Source organism: Amphiprion ocellaris, chromosome 19, assembly GCF_022539595.1.
Source record: "Amphiprion ocellaris isolate individual 3 ecotype Okinawa chromosome 19, ASM2253959v1, whole genome shotgun sequence".
NCBI classification, from domain to species: domain Eukaryota; kingdom Metazoa; phylum Chordata; class Actinopteri; family Pomacentridae; genus Amphiprion; species Amphiprion ocellaris.
The window spans coordinates 20,855,598-20,869,487 of record NC_072784.1 but is presented as its reverse complement, the minus strand read 5'-3'; the positions used below and the strand labels follow the sequence as shown (position 1 = coordinate 20,869,487).

Below are 13,890 nucleotides of genomic sequence, written 5' to 3'. Positions count from 1 at the left end.
GATGTATGAAGAAAGTGTAAAAATGTATGTCCAAGTCACAGCCTCAGTATTTCAATATAGATCACTTCACTACTAACCTGGGCCTCGGACATTAACATCCATGCAGTCACTTTCAAACTCTCCTTGAGGTGGCGTGAGGGCCATGGTGGGTGGGACCCGGATGTCTGCGGCTGCAAGGTGATGCTGTGTCCACTGTCTGCAGTCCACTGCATCTTCACTGTCTGAGAGCATACTTGGCTCCTCAACCTGAATTCACAGAAAGAGAAAATCCAGTTTAAGTTTAAAAGCAGGCTGACATACTGCGAAAATGTACAAATACACTCTGGTGCTTGTGTGTATGTAAACTGATGAGGACAATTTACTGTAAATTAGTTGTGTTACTAACCTTAAGCCTTTTTGCTTCTGGGCAATCCGAGTCCATCCACTGGTCACTATGATCTCCAAGAAGAGATTCCTCCACAGTTTTTGGCATGTGTCTGTTTATAGATGAATATATATATATATATATAAATATAAGCCTAAGGAAATTCATTCAATTTCAAAATAAATTCTTGAAGCAATTCCGCTCCAGCAATATCATTAGTGTTAACATTTGCAAACGAATGACTTACTTCATTCCCAGAGCATCCTGGCCTACAGGTTCCCTACGGTTCTTGTTGCTGCTGGGTTCCTTTTTGAGGAAGAAGCCTTCAGGGAACCAAAGGGTGCTGTGTTCTCTCTTTCTACGAGCAATCAACATGCCTATCACAAGGATGATCAAGAGGAAAAGAGAAGCAATCCCCACCAGAATCAGCTTGGCCCAGGACGGTATGGGGTCAGTTGGCATCCTTTCACCTGTGGTGAGAAGAGAAATAGAAGTAGAAATTACATATTTGTACCTCACTAGTCTTACTAGTTCTCTTTGTGTTCTCCAAGTATCCCTACTCACTCCAAGCTTCTTTGAGGGGATAAGGGAAACGGAGCATTTCCACTGCTGACAAGGCTCCCAGGTACTCTGCAGCACTGTCAGCTGTGGGGAAACAGTCCTCGGCGCCTTGAGAGCACAAACGGTTGTCTATTTCCAGGTAGACTTTGGAACTACATGAAGAGCAGAAAAGCAGGTGTTAGAACAATGCACAATTTACATGGTAGACGTCAACTTTAAAGTTGACTGTTGGCCTTACTGACCCAATGATCTCATGTTGAGGCTGTAGCTCCCGCTTGAGCCGTGCTTCTCGGCGGGTGTAAGGCCGAATCATGGCCTCTCCATTGTCGTCTAGCCTGAAGCGCAGTGAAGTGTGTAGGATTGCGCTTAATTTCTGCAGGAAAGCTGTACTGGTACGGAGAAGCTCCTCAGGAGGCAGTAGAACTACCAAAACCAAGACACCATCAGCAAGGTTTTCTGGAACCTTTGCTGCACAGTCCAAGCCATCCCAGCCACACTCTTCTGTGTTGCAGCCTTGGTCACAGAGTCCATCAGCAAAGTGGTCGATGCAATAGGTTTCATATATTGGACTGAAAATAACAGACAGAAGGATCAGCTCAAATTTTCTCAGGCCTATAAAAATGTGGAGAATCCATTTAACAGTAAATATGAACTCACTTGCAAACTTTCTCCTTGGTTCTGCAGTCAAAGTTGTCATATAGACAGTCAGCATTGTTACAGGACTCATCACACTGGCTGTTGTTGAAGACATGCCAGCAGCGACGGTCTGGACAACGAGCCCAGGGGTTCACTGCTAGAGAACAGTCGCCACCATCCCAGCGACAAGGGAATGTGTTACATTCCTTGTCACAAACACCATCATTGGCTTTGGAGTGACAGTCTGCCAGAGGACATGAGGGTATTGAAGGCTCAACGCTGTCGATCTTCTGCTCGCACCGTTTACCTGTCCAGCCACTTTGACACTGGCATTGGAAGAATGGGAAGCTAGTCTCTTCAGTGCACATTCCTCCATTGTGGCAAGGCTTGGAGGAGCACCCTTCATTGCTGCGACGCTGACACTGGGGCCCACCATAACCTGACAGGCAGGTACAACGCGCCCCTCTTGTGGTAAGTGCGCAGCTACCTCCATTATAGCAGGACAGCTCCCGACAGGACATGCTTCTTTCACAATTTGGCCCAGTATAACCCTAAAGATAGACAGATATTCACTTTGCAGTTATGAACTTTTGATGCACAATCAAAAATGCTGTGATTGCCAAACAACACACATGTGGATCACTTATATGGATGTACACTTACAAGTTGACACGTGCAAGTGTATCCGAGGGAAGAACTGCTGGTTAGAGAACAGGCTCCTCCATTCTGACAAGGCTGAGACTCACAAACACTGAACCTGCTCTGACACCTCCGACCTGAAAACAAAATAAGGATGGTAAAAGCTTTAGAATTAAAAATGTATTGTACACAAAGAAAATGCAAAGGAAAGAAACAAGGGGGCAGAGAATGGTTGGTAGCTGTCTAACCTGTAAAGCCAGGCTTGCAGATGCATTGGTAGTCATTGGGCAACTGGATGCAGTCAAGACTGTTGGAAGGACTGCAGGGGTTAGAGAGACATTCATTTATGTCTCCCTCACATCTTTCTCCTGTGAAACCAGGGGGACAATTGCAGCGATATCCACCCACTCTGTCCACACAGGTGCCATTGTTCAGGCACTTAGGAGGAGCACTGCGCATCCTCAAGGGTGAGTCACAGTCATCTACATTTATTTCGCAGAGAACACCTTTAAAAGGAGAGGAATATCATACATTACTATGTATGTATTGTTTCTTGATCACATGAGGTGAAGTCTCTGTAGCGATAAGCAGCGTTTTCTGTTGTATATATGCTTGCATACCCAATGTTCCGGGGGGGCAGGAGCAGATATAATGTCCCACCAGATCAATGCATGTGCCTCCATTCTGGCACGGATGAGACTGGCACTCATTGATTTCTATCTCGCAGTTCTGTCCAGTATAACCTGGCATACACTGTAACGACATGAAGTTCAAAAGAACATAAACTCAACAGCTGTGAAAAAGCACTAAATGAATAAAGATTTTTTGTTGAATTCTGACCATAAATCTCATAGCAACACAAATCAACAGACTCACATCACACTGGTACCCTCCCACATATCCCCTACAGGTGGCGCCATTGCGACAAGGTTTGTCTTCACAGTGGTCCACTTGACTTTCGCAATAGCTGCCAGTGTAGTCAGAATTACATTTACAGTAGTGGGTATTCCCAGTGTTGACACAATGACCACCATGGTGGCATAGCTCATCTGTCTGGAGCCCTAATTAGAAAGATTTTGGAGAAAATTGAACTTTATTCATGCAGTTAAAGCACAAACTCTGAAATAGAATTCAAATGTCCCCATGTACAGAACATAAAAATACGCTACCTCTCTGGCGAGCAGCTGTCTCACAGGACACTCTTGGGATATCACAGTAACGTCCTGACCAGCCGTTGGTACAATCACAGATGAAAGATGCATCTTTCTGACGACAGCGTCCTCCGTTTTGGCACGGAGATGAGCGCCTGCACCAATCAACTGGTGTCTGGGTAAGCAGAATGGAAATCTTAAGAATCTGTGGTCTTAAAAACATGAAAGCATGAAGACTCAAGGTCTTAATAAGGATAGTGTCTGTTAGTGTGTGTACCTGGCAGCGGTTGCCAGTAAAGCCCTTGGGGCAGGAGCAACGGAAGGACTCCAGGGCATCTTGACAGATGCCTCCGTTGAGGCAGGGCTGGGAATCACACTCATTGACTTCATACTGGCAGTGGGAGCCGGTGAAGCCAGAGCGGCAGGTACAGGAGTAGCCATTGATTTTGTCTGTGCATACCCCTCCATTGAAGCAGGAGCTGTAAACATGAGTAAAAACATGGATATGAATTTTTAGGATTATATTCAGTATTTATAACACGTATGAGCAAATTTATGAAGTAAAACATGTGATATGTCCATATCTCAAACACTCACCTTTCGGTGCAATCAGGGATGTTGGTTTCACAGTGAATGCCAGTAAAACCAGGCTTACAGGTGCAGGTGTACGAGTTAACATAGTCTGTGCATGTCCCGTCATTCTTACAGGGGGAACTCTGACATTCATTGATCTCTAAAGCACAGCGGGGCCCCGTGAAGCCTGGCAGGCAGTTACAGTGGAAGGAGTTCACACCATCTGTGCAAGATCCTCCATTCTGACAGGGATCTAATAGCACAACAGAAGAATATGACTTTGGTTAAATACAGTAATGTACATGGATCTAGTACTGTGTTTGACAGCAAGAGACAATTATAATAATTCAGCAAGATAAGTTTATGTGGCTACTCACTTGGAGCACAGTCATTGATGTCTGTTTCACAAGTCAGCCCAGTATATCCTGCTCTGCAAGCGCACGTGAAGCCTCCACGCATGTTAGTGCAGGTCCCGCGGTTTTTGCAGGGGTTTGAGATACATTCGTTTATATCGGTGTTACACAACTGACCTGAAGGATACAAAAGGGTACAATGAGACATGATTTGTAAGCTTCCAAACAGATTATGTCACAATAAGTGAGTGAAATGATGGCATACAAAATGTGCTAACCTTGCCACCCTTGCTGGCATTTACATTGGTAACCCAAGTAATCTGCTGTGTGGGTGCAGACAGCATGATTGGCACAGGGGTTAGGAGAGCAAGGGGTGAGGACCTCAGCACAGGTGGGTCCACTGTAAGGGAGCTCACACAGACAGGTGAAGCTTGCCACGCCGTCCACACACGTGCCTTTGTTCATACAGGGACTGGATGCACATTCGTTGATGTTCACCTGGCAGAGGTTACCTGTGAAAAGGGAAAAGGAAAAGAAAGGGAAAAGGTATTGGAACGTTTAATAGAGCTGAGTTTTGATGAGTCTTGGACTCGTAAATGTGACTAGAGAATGCATCGACATATTTTCAGTTCACCACTAGGGGGAGGTAGACAATTGTCATTCAACAGTAAAAAGATGGACAACATCACAGTGACCTTTTAGAATAAATCTCTGGAAGTTTTCTACAAGAACCTCAATTATGACTTCAATTACTATGTGTGCCACACATGTGTGTTCCTCTCTTCAATTATAATGCATGTTTTGATGTGTGTCAGCCTCTAACCTCTGAAGCCTTGGCGACACTTGCAGGTAAAACCATTGAGCTGGTCGATGCATGTGCCAGCATTCTGGCAGGGACTTGGCAAACAGTCATTTCGGTCCAGATCACAATTCTTCCCCACCCATCCGGGCTCACAGTCACAGCGGTAACTGGAAATACAATAGTACAGTCAATTATCCCAGAGATACTATTTTGTAAAAGTGAAATGACAATGACCTGATATGCTAGCTGAAACCTGTAGGATTAGCTACAAGCTGACAAAAGCTCTAACTTCTCATACCCATTGATGTCCTCCCTGCATGAGCCATGGACACATGGGCTGCTGCCGCACTCATCCACCTGAGAGTAGCAGTAAGGGGGCTTGAAACCCTCAGGACATTGACAGTGAAATCCATTCTCTTCATCCACACATGTTCCTCCATTTCTGCAGGGGCTAGATGCACACTCATCTATTTCCACATTACATTTGGGACCTGGCAGGGGAGATGTTAGACAAAATCAAAATGTGTGTGTCAGCAATTTCAGTGAGAATCGATTTTGTCATGTTAAATTTGTGCTTTCATGTTTAGAGGTGGGGGGGTAGGGGGGTCTTACCAGTGAAGCCAGGTTTGCAAACACAGTCATAACGGTTGATGCCATCTTTGCAAATGCCATAGTCACAGGGGTTACTGGCACAATCGTCAAAGTTTATTTCACAGTTTCTGCCTAAGTGGACAAAGAGTTTCACATTAGACTTGCTGAAATGTCCTAAACATTTGAACAATTGCAGAACTAATGATTCGGTGTATCTCAGGGCAGACATATACTTGTCGCTATTACTGTGATTGCCCTGAACAGCAAAAGTAATTTTTTAAATCGTTAAATCACAGGCTTTCTGGGTTTTTTCCTGGTACCTGAGGTTCCATGTTGGCACTGGCAGATGTACTTGTTGACAAGATCCACACACTTGCCTCCATTCTGACAAGGGTTGCTGTGGCACTCATTGAGCTGATTCTCACAGCGATAACCTGTATAGCCAGCATCACAGTTACAGGTGTAGCTAGCAATGCCATCTACACAAGTACCATGGTGGCATGGGTCGGGCTGACAGTTGTTGATGTTACTTTCACAGAGTGTCCCTTCATAACCTAGAAGTGGGCAAAAACATAAATGTGAAGTGATTAAAAGGTACTTTTCAGGTTGCAAAGATTCAGGCTTTTACTTCCTCACAACCTGATATCAGCTTTCCTTTCCATTACTTTCCCTGTCGTTATCACTTACTTGCTTTGTAAAATTTCTAATTGTGTTCTTTTCCCCAATCTATTTAGTTTTTGGAACCTTCTGTGTCCATTTCCCACTTTTCTTCATAAAAGCCTCTACAGTTTTGGCTTCAAATCCACTGTGGTTTCCATGTCGACAGTGTCTGTGTGTTAGGCAAGCAACTGTTGGTTTGCGTGGTATGTGTGTGGAGCAATGCTGAGTTGGGCAAAGCAGTAAAGAAGGGCCCTACACAGGCCTCCCAGTCTTGCTTTTGTTCTCAGTGGTGGAGAGAACAATAGACTGCGCCACGTCAAACAGGGCCACTTCACTCAACAGAAGGGGCCCACAAACACAGGGAATACCAAGCAGCTGGCCACTGAAACAATGAAGCGTACTCCTCCATAGGCATTGCTCTAAACAAACATGCTAAATATCACTGTATACACACAGCCAGCTTATACATACAGCCTTTGTGGGAAACTTCACAGGTAACTATATCTGGTTTTGTTTCCAAATGTGGACATGATTGAATGTGAAGGAATGAAAGTTAAAACACAGCATAAGGTGTTCTATGGGGGTTTAACAGATGAACAGATGTCGGGGGTGATGACCATGGCTCCTTTCTTGCCAACTGCTGGTCCTTAGTGACCCCATGATCCTGAGAGCCGATGAAGGAAAGAGGGGGATTAGGGGCCTCAAGTCAGTCTGCTTGGCCAGCAGACACCCAGAGAAATAACTCACCCCTAAAAACTGAATACTTAACAAAGACCAAAACAAGTGGTCAAGGCTCATCTGCTCTTCTGTCTGGGGAGACTTGTTGAGATGAGTACTGTCTGACAACTATACACTGACAAGTATTAGGCAGAGAAGAAGTGGAGAATCCCTTACCTTCAGCACAGCGGCACTCAAACCCATTGGGTCGGTCGTAGCATTTTGCTCCATTCTGGCAGGGCGTGCTGGCGCACTCATCTATGTCGATTTGACACATGGTGCCAGTAAAGCCTGGGACATGCAAACATAGAGGTTAGGGGTCAGAAAGAAGGTCCAGTGGAAGGGTCCATGCTGAGGTCAGAGGGCACTTCTGCTCTTCTTTGGAGGGCAGAGGTCTGTGGCTTGGTTAGTAATGTCTGGCTAAGGTAGGGTTTGAGGGTGTCTCGACTGGTTAAGGACATGTCATTTGTGCACTTGGACAAGTGCTGAGATGACCACTGCAAACTGCCTTGGGAAGTCTGTGACCTTGATGATATTTTAGAGGAGGGACTTACAATTGAGGCAGATCTAAAAAGAAATTAAATTAATATTGGTAGCTCGAGGTATTAAATATTTGAATAGGAAAATGCAATTCCAGATTCACTTAGGTAGGTTCTGGTAACGGCTATGGCAATTTACGTGTCGGCACAACAACAATTTTACACATCTATGGAGTCTGGATATTTGGATATTGGTTATTATTATTATTATTATTATTATTATTATTATTATCATTATTATTAATATTATTATTATTATTATTATTATTATTATTATTATTATTATTATTATTATTATTATTATTATTATTATTATTATTATTATTATTATAGTGGCAGTAGTAGTTCGGAAAGTTTGAGAAACGAGCAAGCCTAAAATCACTGGGCACAGTGCCCAGACGGGTGAATTGGTGCATTGGTAGCACACTGCTCAGTTGATTAACAGTGTCAGGATGGTCTGTGTGTTGGTGCTTGGGCTGCTAAAGGGGGGGGTTTGAGGAGACGGTGGGATTGTTTTCTCTTTTGGGGACCCCCCCCCCCCTCCATTGCCTGCATCAGCTCCACCGGCTCAATAGCTAGATGGGGGGTGGAGGGGGGACGTCTGTCCCAGATGTAAATTGCGGACCTGGAAAAGAATCTCATTAGCAGGACTGCTGTCCCCCTCCCACCACCACTACCACCACCACCACCACCAGGGCAGGATGAGGGAGACTGCTGTCCCTTCCACATTCCAGAGAGGAGGGAAGCGGGGGTCACAATAGTGCCTTTGTTCAGGCAAGAAGATAGGCAGCCTTTTGGGCTTGCCTTTTTATATGAGTGGTGGCTCTAAACACCAGCAGGCAGAAGCAGTGAGGCTGACCCTCCCTTCTCTGATTCTGGGGACATTTAAACTTTGCTTCTCTGTTGTTACTCATGTAGTTACTGGATTGAAGTTGTTAACAGGCAACATAGATATGAAAACACTCAAATAAAATGTAGTTAATTCAGAAAAGTATTACCTGGCTGGCAGGTGCATGTGAAGCCATTGACCATGTCCCGACAGATGCCATCATTCACGCATGGGTTGCTCTCACAGTCATCTACATCAATCTCGCAATAAGTCCCCATGTAGCCTAGAAGACAGAATTTCAAACTGAAATCACACACTTGTTTTAGCAGCATGCTGTGCATGTGTATTGTGTCTACTGTTTGCACTGGGAAGACAATCTGTGGGAAACTTTTCACTCGTGTGAGTTTTTAACATTGGTCTCTGCTGAACCACAAGATGGAAAAAAAAAAGATCCCTAGAGCATTGCCAGAGTTCCCACTGCACTGACCTGAAATCACCACACCCTACTGTCCATGGAGCATTACCCCTCCCTGGGTCAGTGTCCCATTCACCAGATGCATGTTATATATTTTGCGTTAGCAAACTATGGATGGCTCCTTCATTGAGTTGAAACAGAATGTGAATCAGAGTGTTGCCCCTGGGGAGAGGCTAGCGTGGAATCAGAAATAATCAGCAGCTCCGCATGAGCTTTGCCAGGCTGACTGATGATGAGGAGGGTGAGGAGGAAGGGCCTGTCTCTGGAAATGAAGGGGGAGGGGGAGAGGCTCTGGGAAAAAGGCTCTTTCCCTCTCTGTGTGTATGAGGGGTGCAAAGTGGAGCACAGAGGGGCCCTATTGTTCGGCTCCATTCCCACCACTCTACCACTCATTAGTATTCACAGCACACTCCTCCCCCTAACTGCTCGCCCTCTCTCACATCCAGTCCTATAGACCCAACTCCCAGCTCTAATTTGTATAGCTCCAAAAACCCCAGGATCCATGTAGGACTGTGCGTGAGAGTTTCGCTGTGTTTTTGTCACTGAGTGTCCAAACTATCATTTAGTCCAAACTAATACCCTGTCTGGCTGTACAGTGCACTGAGAGTTGAGAGGTGCCTCAATACCACCAATGTCAATGGGAATATATTACATAATAGTCTACACTGGCAGTGAGTATGGCAGCACTGTAGATAATGTTTCTTTAGAAGGCCAAGTTTAAATAATCACTTGTTCTACTCTCTTCTGTTCTTATGTCTGTCTCATGTGAATGACATCCCACTATAGTGAGGTGCTCTGTATCATTTTATTGGAAATGTTAAAATAATTTTTGAGATCCCCTTCATTTTAAAAACGTGCTACATCAAATCTGATTCTCTTGGGGGGGAAAGGGGATTTCCATATTCATAATTTCTGAATTTTGCATTTAAATCATTTGGAACTAAACATTTTTGTGAAAAGAAAATCAAAGTAGATATTTTTATAGATATTAACGGAGATGCTCTTTAATAGGCCTAAATACCTGGCATGCAGATGCAGGTGAACTCTCCAATGCGGTCCAGGCAAGTGGCATCATTTTGGCAGGGCATGGACAAGCATTCATTGATGTCAATCTCACAACGTGGGCCGGCATATCCCCGACCACACTGACACTGGAAGGAGCCCTCTGTATTCACACATTTCCCAAAATGCTCACATGGGTTCGCCCCTGTCGGTAGAAGGTTGAGAATCAGTATACAAAACATACTGAAAGAGAACGTACAGCAGAGTGCAAATGACTGCAGTGCTGGAAGAAAAAGCAGAATTACCAATTGAACATTCATCCATGTCCTGGTTGCAGGCCCCTCCAACAAAGCCAGCAGGACAGGTGCATATGGCACGGCCATTAAGAGGATTGGTGTCACACACTGCACCCTCATTGCAGGGGTTGCTCACACATGCATCATCAAGGTGGCACAGCAAACCTGTGGCAAAATCATAGAAACAACAGATTCGTCAGTCAAGAATTTGACAGACAGGATCAAAAGGGGCACAGAAGACGTGACAAACCGGCTTACCTGTCTTTCCAACTGGGCACTCGCAAAAAAAGGATGCTACACGATCATGGCAGGTGGCACCATTGAAGCAAACAGCTATCGCACAGTCATCAATGTTCTCACTGCAGTCATCTCCAGTCCAACCATTAACACAAACGCAGGTATGGCCACCAATGGTGTTGAAACATGTACCCCCATTATGGCAGGCGTTGGGCTGCATGAGACACTCATTGACATCTTCAGCGCAGTATTGCCCTAGTTTGGGGAGATGACATATTAGCGCCCACATGGTCAACCTAGTCTATATATGTAAAGTTTATTTCAAGAGCTGTACCTGTCCATTCTGGTGGACATTGGCAATTGTAGGTATTGACTCCATCCACACATATTCCTCCATTCATACACTTGTGACCTGGACAGTCATCTACATTATTCTCACAGTTGTGTCCCTCAAAACCTGACACAAATTGAGAAAGAAAAGAGTTACGACACACAGATACAGAAATACACACAAACAGTAAGTTTATTAAACATTCACTGGCAATGGCCTTTGTTTCAGACTCTAAACATTTGTACTTAAAACCTTAAGTCATATTTCCCACACCATAGAAGGTGTGAGGCAACGAGGGTAGTAAAAAGGTTCAGAGGGTGTCTGATTGTTTATATCCTCTTATGACAGTTCCCACACGATGCCAGCAACAGCCATGACTCCTGCCTGCTTCAGGGGTCTGCACTCCCCTCAATGTTTGCTTGTTTTATAATCTCTCACAGTTTCAATGACTTCCTCTCTGGCAGGAGTCATTTCCTCTCAGCTCCCCAGTGGGAAACCAGAAGGCCCATAAAGTAAATTCTTTCTGTAGTGAAGACAGCAGAGTGGGGTAGAGTGAAGGCAGGCTGCCTCTTCAACTCTCCCACCATCCCATCTCCCATCAGTAGCTATTAATAGCAGGCAGGAAGCTGACCTAAGACGCAGTACAAAATCCCAACACTAATAGCTACGTCATCGCGTTGGGAAAATCTGTTTGCTTTTAGTGCTGTGCTGATGGTCTGGGAAAACAGTGGGGTATATATACTGACCCTGGGTTTGTCTACATGTTCTGCTATGCTATGCTATGCTGAGAGAGATACTCTACCTGGTAGGCAAGCGCACTCATAGGAATGGTCGCTGGTCTGTCGACAGGTGCCTCCATTCAGGCACTGAGATGGGGCGCAGGGCAGTGTGGACACCTCACATGTGCGCCCGCTGTATCCAGGCTGGCACTGGCAGCGGAAGGAGCCATGGGTGTTAATGCAGAGGCCGCCATTGAGGCACACGCCAGGCTTGCGGCACTCATCAATGTCATTGCGACAGTTCTTTCCCTGGTAGCCAGGTGGGCAGGAACAGTTATAGTGGTTGTTCCAATTGACACAACGGGCCCCATTGGCACAGGGACTTGTGGCACAGGCATCAATGAGAGAGCAGTCTTGGCCTGGGGATTCAATAGAAAAAATGCATTCAGTTAAAATACTTTTAATCTTCATTTTCAGAGTAGTTTAACGAATGAAGATATTTTCTTCTAGACATACCTCTAAACCCTCTCTGGCACACACAGGAGTATTGTGGGATACCATTGAGCACCTGGCTCTTGCAAGCTGCTCCATTCAGGCATGGTGATCGATGACAGGGATCCAGGTGCTGACAGAGAGGGCCAATGAATCCAGGACGACATCTGGACAAACAAATTCACGCACACACGTTAGGATGTGGTCTACAGGTCATAACAGGTCACAAGCTGACAGTCTAAGATGTTTTAGACAGGGCTGCTAAATGATGAAAACCATAGGCCAAAATTTCATCATCCTCTGTGTTTGGCAGTCAGGACCCAGTAACACCTTGGCAAGGTCTGGTGCATGACTTACACCTTGAGTAATGCTTCTGGGCAACACAGTTTTCTACACAAGTATAGGTCATGCAAAACATTGTTCAGGGGAAGACAAACACACACATCCACCCACAAGCAGACATTAAGATAAAAAAATGAAAGGACGCCTTCTCGTTGTGTATTGTATACTTAATTGGGCACACATTGTTGTTTCTAGCTGGAAAGCCTCATTTTCTCCATGTTAGCCAGCACTCTTCCACTGTTAGGGTTTTTCCACACTCCAGTTCTCCCTTTGTTCCCATATATGAAAAAGAACACACCCAGAGACAGAAGTCTGGAAACTTAGCAATTGCCAACAAATCCTGACATGAGAAAAAAAAGCAAGGACTACACTCAGCACATATGAACCAAATAGGAGAAGCAGCTGTGGTATTTGAGTGAAATAGCATATCCTTCTTCCAGTAACAGTATTCTGATGCAAGACTGCATTATTTGATCAAACAGCCTGTCTACACATAAGGTGTTTCAGCCTTGTTTATCAGTTATCCTTCTTTTGTGGTTCTGATGGAACAGACATGTTTCTATTTTAATTAGTATAGTTTATATTAGCATAATGTATAGTTTTGTTCTGTTTTACATGTGCAACCTTTGGGCCAAGAGTGCTGCCAAAACATGGGTGACCTATTCTGTGCCTGTACACATCCTGTGTGGATACAGGCAGAGGACTGAAGCTGCTACTCCTCTGATAATGTGTTGCTTTTGCTATCCAGGCTGTGTAGACCCTGTGTAAACCTGACGTAAACTCCTCGAAAAAGCTGCGATAAATATATAAACAAGGTTCCCCATAGCTCTCTACAGAGGTCCTATGGGAGTTCAGACAAGCTTCGAAGAGCTGGTAACTCTACACCCACAACGGAGGCCTTGGCTGGGGACAAGCCCCCTCTTCAAACAGACTGTTTGATGCTGATGGCAGGGCAGTGACAGCTGGGTTCTGGCCCGCCCTTGGGCCCTGCCTTCTCTTTCACTGGAGAGGAACCCCTGGGCGGTATCAACAATAGGTTTTCATCCGTTCTCTTTAACTGGAGCATCATCACTATACTAGAGTTAGTTCTCTTTTACATATTATTATTATTATTATTATTATTAATTGTATTATTAATATTTTCACATTGATTATCAATTGCCTCCAAAAAAGTCCAACTGAAGCTGAGGCTGCTTTAAGTTAGGCAGTGGAGGGTGGACTGATACGGATCTAGATTTTAACTCAAATAAGCTGCTTTCTTTCTTACTGTTCTGCTCTGGTTGAGAAAAACTGAAGGTTTCTCAGTTTTGTTTGGCTTTTCTTCCAGCTTTACAAAGACACTAGTGAAATGGAGGAACCACAAGGCGAAGTATTCAAGCACACAGCAGTATCCGCAAGAATGTACATTTACACAGGAGCAGTGCAGAAAAAGTACATTTCCAAAGCCACGCTTTGTTTGTATATAAAAGATTAATTGTGTAAGAACTACATATGACAGGGAATACAGACTTTTCCCACAGCGAATAGTACAAGGTCAGCACAAAGCCACTTGGTTAGGAAGTTAAAGTGAGACTGCACTCA

At 44.7% G+C, this 13,890-nt stretch overlaps 1 protein-coding gene across 1 annotated transcript in view; it reads right to left on the bottom strand.

Annotated features, from left to right (window-relative positions):
* Positions 1-13,890, bottom strand: part of notch3 (notch receptor 3) — a 28,708-nt gene that overhangs the window by 4,691 nt on the left and 10,127 nt on the right. The window contains exons 3-29 of the mRNA XM_023279581.3: positions 11,992-12,134; positions 11,559-11,894; positions 10,760-10,882; positions 10,447-10,680; positions 10,198-10,353; positions 9,912-10,097; positions 8,585-8,698; positions 7,225-7,338; positions 5,991-6,224; positions 5,692-5,802; positions 5,378-5,570; positions 5,101-5,246; positions 4,556-4,789; positions 4,302-4,454; positions 3,949-4,177; positions 3,629-3,830; positions 3,370-3,526; positions 3,077-3,261; positions 2,821-2,953; positions 2,449-2,706; positions 2,225-2,337; positions 1,583-2,112; positions 1,168-1,494; positions 929-1,077; positions 612-834; positions 386-476; positions 78-246 (exon numbers count right to left, since the gene is read on the bottom strand). Of these exons, the coding sequence (XP_023135349.2) occupies positions 78-246; positions 386-476; positions 612-834; positions 929-1,077; positions 1,168-1,494; positions 1,583-2,112; positions 2,225-2,337; positions 2,449-2,706; positions 2,821-2,953; positions 3,077-3,261; positions 3,370-3,526; positions 3,629-3,830; positions 3,949-4,177; positions 4,302-4,454; positions 4,556-4,789; positions 5,101-5,246; positions 5,378-5,570; positions 5,692-5,802; positions 5,991-6,224; positions 7,225-7,338; positions 8,585-8,698; positions 9,912-10,097; positions 10,198-10,353; positions 10,447-10,680; positions 10,760-10,882; positions 11,559-11,894; positions 11,992-12,134 (5,243 nt within the window). The remainder of the gene's footprint in view (positions 1-77; positions 247-385; positions 477-611; positions 835-928; positions 1,078-1,167; positions 1,495-1,582; positions 2,113-2,224; positions 2,338-2,448; positions 2,707-2,820; positions 2,954-3,076; positions 3,262-3,369; positions 3,527-3,628; positions 3,831-3,948; positions 4,178-4,301; positions 4,455-4,555; positions 4,790-5,100; positions 5,247-5,377; positions 5,571-5,691; positions 5,803-5,990; positions 6,225-7,224; positions 7,339-8,584; positions 8,699-9,911; positions 10,098-10,197; positions 10,354-10,446; positions 10,681-10,759; positions 10,883-11,558; positions 11,895-11,991; positions 12,135-13,890) is intronic.